At 41.8% G+C, this 9,205-nt stretch overlaps 1 protein-coding gene across 1 annotated transcript; it reads right to left on the minus strand.

Moving 5' to 3' along the window:
- Positions 1–238: 238 nt before the first annotated feature.
- On the minus strand, positions 239–5,473 carry bmp2b (bone morphogenetic protein 2b). Its single transcript, XM_020933684.2, has 3 exons — positions 5,114–5,473; positions 4,090–4,457; positions 239–1,419 (listed from the first exon to the last, which is right to left on the minus strand). The coding sequence occupies exons 2-3, from the start codon at positions 4,442–4,444 to the stop codon at positions 536–538; spliced, it is 1,239 nt and encodes a 412-aa protein (XP_020789343.1). The 5' UTR covers positions 4,445–4,457; positions 5,114–5,473; the 3' UTR covers positions 239–535.
- Positions 5,474–9,205: the final 3,732 nt, after the last annotated feature.

Genomic DNA, 9,205 nt, shown 5'->3' on the forward strand with positions numbered 1-9,205 from the left:
TCATAGGCCTATTTCAGTCTTTTTGTCCATGCTTCTGGAATATGAACTTTGAACTTGGCCTACTGTTAAAACATATATTGCACATTTCTAATAGTAGTTTCAGTGCTTGTCTGAAAAATCTTAGATATTTTTGCGAAATGGTTCAGCCCTGGTTCCAGTGACACAGATGCGTTGGTCTTTACTACAAAAGTGTATTTTTAATTGGAGTGAAGGCGTCTTATGATAAATACACATTTATTTACAAAGTGGTTATTATAGAAATAAATACAAAATAAAAATCTCAGCAATATACTTCATGTGGTATTGCACCCTATTTAAAAATGTACATCTGAAATACATTTTTAAAACCAGTAAAGGAATATTCCTTTGATAAAAATTTCCCAACTTTACATTTAGACATAAATATATTGATATATATTTCTTCTTTGATAGCTCTGTATAGTTTTTCTCATAAATAAATGTCTTCATTGGGAAACTGGGTGTCCATTTTAACCTAAAGTCTTTTCTGAGGTCCACTCTAGTGTCTATGGTAGTCTCACCGGCAGCCACAGCCCTCCACCACCATGTCCTGGTAGTTTTTCAGAATGACCTTCTCGTACTCGTCCAGGTAGAGCAGAGAGATGGGGCTGAGGTCCGTGGGCACACAACAGGCTCTGGGAATGTTTGAGTTGACTGAGTTCACCAGAGTCTGAACTATGGCGTGATTGGTAGAGTTCAGATGGTCCGCTAAAGGAAAGGGGCACTCCCCCTGGCAGTAGAAGGCGTGGTACCCCGGAGGAGCTACTATCCACTCGTTCCAGCCCACATCACTAAAGTCCACGTACAGGTCATGTCTCCTGCAGCTGGCTTTGTTCTGTTTCCTCCTCTGTTTGCGGAGTGTGGCCTGGCGTTTGTCCCGCCTGTGCAGCACAGCGTCCCCGCGCCCGTCATGTCCATATGTGACCAGGAGGGGGCGTGCCTGAGCCCATGAGTCCTGGTCCTGGTGCAGGGACCGGCTCACCCTTACATGTCTATGTCTGTGCTCCTCCCCCTCCTCTGGGTGAAGCACCTCCACCATGAAGCCACGGTTGTGACTTTTCCCAGAAGTCCACTGGGCGACGGCTGGACTCACGTCGAAACTCTCCCAGCGACTCACAGAGTCCTGCACCAGGCGAGTGTCCAGGAGACGGGCCAGAGGCTGGTCTGCGCCCGCGTGTCCAAAGAGCTCATAAATGTTAATGCGGTGAAGCCCATTGCTGGTGCTGGAGGAGGGGGCGCTCTGCCCACTGCTGCTGTTGGAGGAGGGGGGGCTCTGGACCTCATTTCTGTAGATGCGTAGTTCTGCAGACGTGATCAGCTCCTCCTCAGGCACTGAGGTCAGGTTGAAGTAAAACTGTTGAGTTGTTTTGCTTTTCAGGCTGGCCAGCGCCTCCATGGCCTCTGCAAGAGACACACACACAGTTACATCATAGTATTAGCCATTTATTCAAAACATCTTTGAACTAAGACAAACTGACTTTAGACCCACACACATCAACACTTTGTTTAGCAGATATAATTACTGCAATATGATCACAGACATGTAAAACTACTGTCAGAATCTCATACATTTATTTTTATGCTGAAACATAAAAGTGCACCTACATGGATAAGATCAGACATGCAGATTCCAAAAGCCACTTTGCCCAACAAGCAACAACACACAACCCTGCTCCACACATCTTTTACACATGACTGAACAGAAATATTCAAATCATATGAACTTTAACATTGTATGCATTAACCTTTATTAAATGTCTTTAAATGCCACAGGTAATATTACTGATGAGATATAGCACACAGTGGCAGATTTTGTCACTACATCATTATCTGTAACATTACTGCATTAACACATATTATAGCCTATAGCTGCAGTGCTCTTTGAAGCAGTCCCACCTTGAAGTGCATGGAGGTATAGGCCTGCATTACACTCTGTTTGGTGTGGTCAAATAAACAACAACTTTGAACTCAGCCCTTTCAAAAGAAGCATTTAGGAAATTCCACCATCTCATCCTAAACCTCCCTCCAGAGGCACAAAGACCTCAATTAGCCCTATCTCTGCTCATTTGATGTGGGAAAGCCCCCTGCCTCTGGTTCCCTCTTCTCTTTCCTAAATCCTTTCTTTTAGTTTAAAGTCGTCCCTTAAATCCACTCTCTTCTGTTGCTTCCAAATCCTCTTTTCTGTTCTCTTCTTCTCCTCCTTCTCTATCGCCCCTTTCCTTTGCTTCTTTCTCTCCTCCTCTCTTCTCTCCGTTTATGTTTTCTCCGTAAAACTACTGCGTGGACAAGTCGAAGCTTGTCAAAAACGTGTGAACCTCAGATATGAGTGTATCAACATTCCTAATTTCTTTTTGCGCTGCATGCCAAAGTTAAAGATAAAGCCGAATCCCGGGCCATTCATCACAGAGCTGTCTATGCTCGCCACTTCCTGTGTATGTAATAGTGGAAATGTTCTATTTGGCAAAGAACACGCTTATATTTAAATTGCAGTTAGACCAATTGACTTGCAAAAAAGCCAGTTCCTCGAGACAGATTGAATGAAAGATTAAATATTTTGACTTTGATGTGTAAAACTTACAAGTGCGGAAACAAGTTTATTTTATGCACTACTTGCTATCAATTTTCCTGACAAGACTAGCCCACTGTTCACAAATTTTTTACTCCAAATAGTATCTGGACTATACAAGTAGTTCTTGCTATATTTAAGTTTGAACCAGGTCTGAACAAGAACTTACTTGATCAAAACTAAAAAACACCAAACCATTGACTATTGGGACTTTAATGTGGAACTAAACCAGGTCTCCAATCTGGACTAAACCAGGACTTGGGACTTGTATAAACATTATTAAACCAGGACTTAACTAGAACTCAACTCTATAACTTTGTAATGACACTGATAACCCAAGATATTCACTATGATATTTTGAAAAACTTAAATCAGAGTTTAGATTAGACTCAAAACTTAAGAGTTAATAGCTGCAGGTGTCTAGGTGTGGAGTGGCTTAAGCTGGCACACTGCATATCCAGGTTTATCCCCCTGGGCAATCCTAACTGGGCCCAAAATCCCTAAATTTGCAGTGTGTTAGTTCAACCACTAGGTGTCATTGCGCTAGGTCTCTGGAGAGCACCCAACCAGCCCTCTGACTCAGCCCTGGTGGTGGAAACTTCCCAGTAAAACACTCCGGACTCTGTAAGCTCTCTCCCCACCGCCTATGGACCAATGCAGTAGCTGTCAGCTGATACTAAATGGAAAAATTGCCTACATGTGGCTTCAAGGTGGAGACGTTGATGAATAAACACACAAGGCCATAAACTACCTATATTTACCCAAGTACAGAAATAATATGGATTTAACATTTTTAAAACAATGCCTAAAACATTATATCCTTGGGAGTTACGTATTCGTCCTGGGAGGTAGAGTGACTGAACTAAAGCAACAATTTCTGCGTCAATAAACATGGCATAAGTGAGCTATTCTGGTGTTATTGGAACGTGCGTAATGGCGCAAAGCACGTTGAAAAGGGTCAATTTGGAAAGAATACTGCACGTAACCCCCTCCTCTCTCCACTGTTAGTTTTAATGTGGCTGCTATTAAAAGTGACTCAGAACTGATGGGACTTGGTCATAGTTCTGTTGGTCTAGTGTCATGTCGTGTTTTCTGGAGCAATGGAGCGATGACTATCACCTGCGCACAGGCTCACCGCCCTTTATCCTGCTCCTGTGGTGCGTGTCTGGAAAAACTGTTTTCAGTGCCCACGCAAACACCATCAATTATTAAGTAACAAATTACCCGAGTGATACCTCCGCCCCTCTACGAGAAGTCAAGTGGCTGCAGCGAGGAAATGCGTGTATAAAGTTCAGCTGATTAGTGCCCATCAATTTGTTTAATTACACTGGTCTGCTTGTTTGGTACGGACATTAAACACTTAGCAACACGTTATGCGCGTGTCACCGGTAAATGAGTAAGGCTCCATATAACACTAACGCTGTGAAGCGCCCTGAGTCACTATTAAACACAGGTTAGAGCTGTCTGAGAGAGCTGACAGCTAAAGGTATGTCACTAATACGCACCTTCATGGTGAAAGCTTCTAATCGTGTTGGCCCTGCTGGCGGCCTTCTCCGCGTGCTTCCCCATGCTCCGGGGCCGCTTGGTGCCGTGCTCTCCGTTGGCTGAGTGCATATGGTACAGGTCCAGCATGTACTGCGGCACCACTGCGTGTTTGCTGGGGTTCGGCTTGCGCTTCAGTCCAAACATATTGAGAAGCCGGAGCTCGAACTCGTTTAGAAAGTTCTCCGACTGCTGTGGACTCTGCTTCCCGGATTCACTGTACTTCCTCCGGCCAACCTCAGGGATAAGTCCCGATGCACCTCCCAGCAACACCTGAGCCAGCAGCAGTACCATAAGAGAGCGGACCACGGCGACCATGATCAGTCAGTCCCTGCGGAGAAAGTGGCGTGAATACTCAGACATGAGGTAGAGTGATCCCCCGGTGCGACCGAGCGGGTTAAAAGGAAAGACACCTCCACTTTGAAGTGCAGCTAAAAGCCTCTGTGAATAACGATGCCGCGGGCGACGTTTGAGATAAAGCACACTTAGCAGTGATGAGCGAAAAGAGTCTCACGGAAAAGTTGTTTAAAACGCATTTAAAGCCCTAAACTGCATACACTGGCTGCAGTTAAAAGTGTACACAAGGCAATAGCCTATTTACAGCATAAAAGTTGTGAGTGATATCCATTCCATAGGGAACCGTTTCAGAGAAATCCCAAAGTAATTTGAGGAAAAGAGCTGAAAGCACAGTCCAAAACTAAAGCCAGACTGCTACAAGCGCCTATTTGCAGTCTTTGACGGTCATGTATAATCACAAGGGATAGGGTTACTTGAAGAAGCTCGCAGGTGTTAGATCTGACGTACGCACCAGCGCCAGATGTAGCCCGGGACACTACCATATAACTTCAAAAGCCTAAGCTATGCTCTGTTTAAACAGTTCACATTGCGCGTAACACATCTTTTAAGCGCACGCTCGGACTGGAGAGTTGTCACACGCACGTAGCTTATATAAAACTTTTGGGTAAAACATTTTGAGATCCCACTTACCTGACGAGGAAGCGCTGTGTCCGGTCGTCGTTCCGCCTTTGGGCTCCGATAAAGTCCACATTAATTCGTGTTTAGTCCAAACTGTTTCTCCCTGAAGGACCAAAGACAGCCCGTGCCCTGCTCCGTTCGCCTCTCGCACATATTCTCACCAGCTGCACTTCGGGTTAAGTCTTGGTCAACGCGTAAAGAGAAAAAAATGTTAAGTCTACGAGGAAGCGGCTTTGCGTAGGCAGGAGCGGTCTAAGTATAAAGAAGTTTGTTTGAACATCCTCAAAAAGACTGGCAAAAGTTGAGCGAAACTGCTTCTGGTTGCTCGTGCGTGCGTCTGCGTCAGGGAGCGCCTCGGCTCTGTGCGCAGCGGAGAAGTGCCTCAATTGATTGGTGCTTTCTCTTCCCCCTCTTTGCTTTTTGTCGTGCCGTGATGTCACCGAGGGGCTGTCAATCATGTGTTCACTATAAAGCCGTACCAAGGGCTTCAAACATGTCCCTGCCGGAAATATTCACATTAACACTGTTAGAGTGTATGGATTTTGGATCATTCGTCTTCTATGGAAAGGAATTTTTATTTTTCAGTTTATTTTAAGTACAAAACTACATGAGAACTGACTGAAACTGAAAAAACTCAAAATTCATATTTCCACTTATAACACATCTAAACTTATTGTTACCCCACACTTCAAATCAGTTTATTTATATAAGGTATAGACTAATTAGTTGTTTTGTACTGAAGATGGAAATTAGCCACATTGTCTATAATGTTTACATATTTACTTTAAATGCTCATTAATATGTGCTGTCCCTTTGCAAGTAAATAAATAAGACATAAATACACACATTATTATTTTTTTCATATATGGATCATATCTGTTTTTCCATCCGTCTGTCTCTATCTGCCTTTCTCTTTCTTGTGATGACACTTAAGACTAGCCTAGTATCTTCAGTAAAGTAAACATTATTGATATTGTATAGTACTTTATCTCTTTAATCAGCTGACAATTATATTATTAGTCCAATAGATAGTAGTAATAGAATCAAGATTAGTGGTTTTCAACGGATAAACCTTTAACACCTTGACTAATCTCGCTACACCCTTTTCACAAGTACTCTGAGTCAAACTGTTTATAAAAAAGTTTGAATTTCACTAATACATTCTTGCATTGAACTTGTAGGAAGTAATTAATATTGGCATTGGGGTGTTAGCGTTTGTGGTTACAGATTTCAAATGATCCAGCGCTTCCTCCCCAGCTTGTGTGGGCGTGTGTGCATGTGTGACCCAGGATGATTTAGGCTTTATTGTGGCTGGATTAATCTTTTCATTTTAAGTCCAAGCTACTGCAAGTCTGCTTTCCTTGCAAGGTCCATATGCACTCCTCTTATCTACTAGTATATACATTGGGATCAGTTAAAAGTCCTATGTTATATAAAATTGAGCTTTTAGCCGTGTTAGAATTTTGTTGCCTTCTTAAAAACATGCCTGGAGTTGTTTTAGTTCATTCACACATGTTTGAGTAACCTTTTATTAGTCCGTCTACATCTCTAAAGCTCAAAATGCTCTGTTCCACTTTGTGATGTCATGAAGCAGTAGTTTAGAGCTGCATTTTACTTTTAGTTCAATAGAGATTAGCAATTTCAGGGCTGAACTGATCCAATTGATTCTAACGAAAGTGGATGGAGTTTAAAAACACAATGGAGAACTTCCTGTACTACCGCATGACATCACAAGGTTGAACAGAGTGTTTTCACTTGGAGAGAACTCAGTCTAAATATGCTAACCAGGCTGGCGCCACCTAGTGCCTCAGCTCAATTTCATTTCTCTCCAGCGACTAGGTCAGGAATCGGAATACACTAGACCAGGGGTGGGCAAACTACGTCCCGGAGTACATATGCAACCCTTTAATCTTTTTAATGCGGCCCGCCAAACTTGAATAATAATAATTTTCATTGTTTTTAAAGTAATTTCAATAAATATTAAATACCGTGGGACTTGAAAGACAGATATTTTATTATGATGCTTTGTAATGATTTTCAATGATCTGATATGTTTTCTACATATCCCATGTTATTTTTTTCTCTTATGAGGATCCATCTGCTCCTGGTCCGGCCCTTCCGTCAAATTTTCGAACCCTTTGTGGCCTACGAGTCAAAAAGTTTGCCCACCCCTGCACTAGACGGTTCGCAAAAACCCCGGAAGAGCGAGTTCGGGCACCAGCCAATCAGCAAAGAGCCATATATTCTGTGTTGTCAACGATTCTTGAGATCGAGGATTTGAAGCCGGAACAAAGAGAATGTTTGGTGAATTTAATCAAGGGGAAAGACGTTATTGCCCTTCTTCCTATGGGATTTGGGAAAAGTTTGGTGAAAAAAGTACCCGCCTACTGTCAAGCGAACAAATTCTAACACTGCAAGGTCAGACAGTTTCTGCGAAGTGAAACCGTCTGATGAATCAGGCTATAAATATGCATGATTTGTGTGGAGTGAAACAAAACACAACTCCAGATATATTTGTCATGAGGAATGAGGAAACAACATTATAACTTTGACCAAAAAAGCGTAACATGAGCCTTTTTATGTTGTAACTATTGGATGAAAAGGTGTGGTAAATGTGTGTTGAACTTTTATACAGTTACCTACCCCAAGACTCAAATAACTTGTGCTTAGGGCTGCAAGATAAGATTTATTGCTGTTTAATTGAAACTACTATTAACAAATCGCGTTGGTTGCAATTACATAATTTCCTCTCCAAACAACAAAATATCCTGTGATGTATCCTGATTATGTGAAAAACTTGCTCTCCCAGTGGTTATTAGACCTCTACAAACATGTTCTGAAATGCACGGGAGTCTTGTGTTAGTGTTAGTTTAGGAGTTCATATTTCAGGCTTCTCGCAAATGTGTGAAATGTCAAATTCACTTTGAACTGAACACTACATTTGCAATCACAGCGCTTAGAAGAAAAAATAGAGAGAGATTTTTTTCCAAAAGTCATGTAGCTGTACATGTGTGGTATTCCCAAAGTTATTAATGGAGATTTTTGGTTGACAAATCTGGCACCATTTTTCTATTCATTTATATCTTTTAAAATTGTTGTGCTGTTGGCCAGTCCCGATTACGCTTTATTTCTTTACATTGGGCCCAAATATTTACAAGAAAATGACAAACTAACAGAATATGACAGCGTAGTTTTGTGATTTGTGATTTTTAGGACACACATCCTTCAAAACAATACTTTTATTTTTTTCTCAAATATGTTAAAGCTGCACTATGTAATTTTTCTGGTGAAGGGTCCACCACCTGCTTGACTCCACAAAAGTGTTATTGCTTTTCTTTAAATGCTCCACATTATGGCATTAAGCTTATTTATCGCTGTAGACCAGGGGTGGGCAACAATTTTTTCCGTGGGGCCACATGAGAAACAGAAAACATTGTGGAGGGCCGGACCAAAATGCTTAACTCAGTTCTGCATAATATTAACAGTATTTCTTTATAAAAAGCAGTAAATAGTTTTGTTTTGACGAGCTGTTAAGACTGGCAAGAGTTTATGTTATGACTAAGCAATGAAAAAGTGTGGTTGACTTACAAAACATTTCATTATAAAAACACCTCTAAAATAAAAGCAATGCAGCTTTAGTCCATGCATGAGGTCAAATGATAAAATATGTTTATTTTGTGATTCCAAATGAGCTTAAATGGGCCGGTCAGAGTCAACCAGAGGGCTGTATGTAGTCGGGGAGCTGCACAATGCCCAGGTCTGCCATAGACTGTATATATAAATGGACAGAGCTAAGCCACTAGTCACCGTGCTACAAATAGGAAGTGAGCATGGGGGCGCTTCTGACTCCAATTGACTTTTTACACTGAAAAATGGTCACCCCTCTCTCTGTAACTGGTGCAGTGAGCCTCGTCATTTTAGTTTTGAAATGTTCGTATTAATCCATTCTACGTGATCCTGGGGTTTTTATTTTGTTGTTTATTTTGCTTCTATAACTGCTAGCCTCATGAGCTTCATTTGACTGGAGCTGAATGCTGTAGGTGACGTTACACTCCCTCAGTTTGCTTTTTTATACAGTCTATGTTTATCTCCATGTAGACAAGC

The sequence above is a fragment of the Boleophthalmus pectinirostris genome, unplaced genomic scaffold (genome assembly GCF_026225935.1).
Source record: "Boleophthalmus pectinirostris isolate CB_2022bp ecotype Guang Dong unplaced genomic scaffold, ASM2622593v1 HiC_scaffold_13, whole genome shotgun sequence".
NCBI classification, from domain to species: Eukaryota; Metazoa; Chordata; class Actinopteri; order Gobiiformes; family Gobiidae; genus Boleophthalmus; species Boleophthalmus pectinirostris.

What these genes read in the sequence shown, in the direction of transcription:
- bmp2b (XM_020933684.2), bottom strand. Translation starts at nt 4,444, where the DNA reads ATGGTCGCCGTGGTCCGCTCTCTTATGGTACTGCTGCTGGCTCAGGTG. An exon ending in TAGAAGCTTTCACCATGAAG is followed by an intron (nt 1,420 to 4,089) that starts GTGCGTATTAGT and finishes TGTCTCTTGCAG; the next exon opens with AGGCCATGGAGGCGCTGGCC.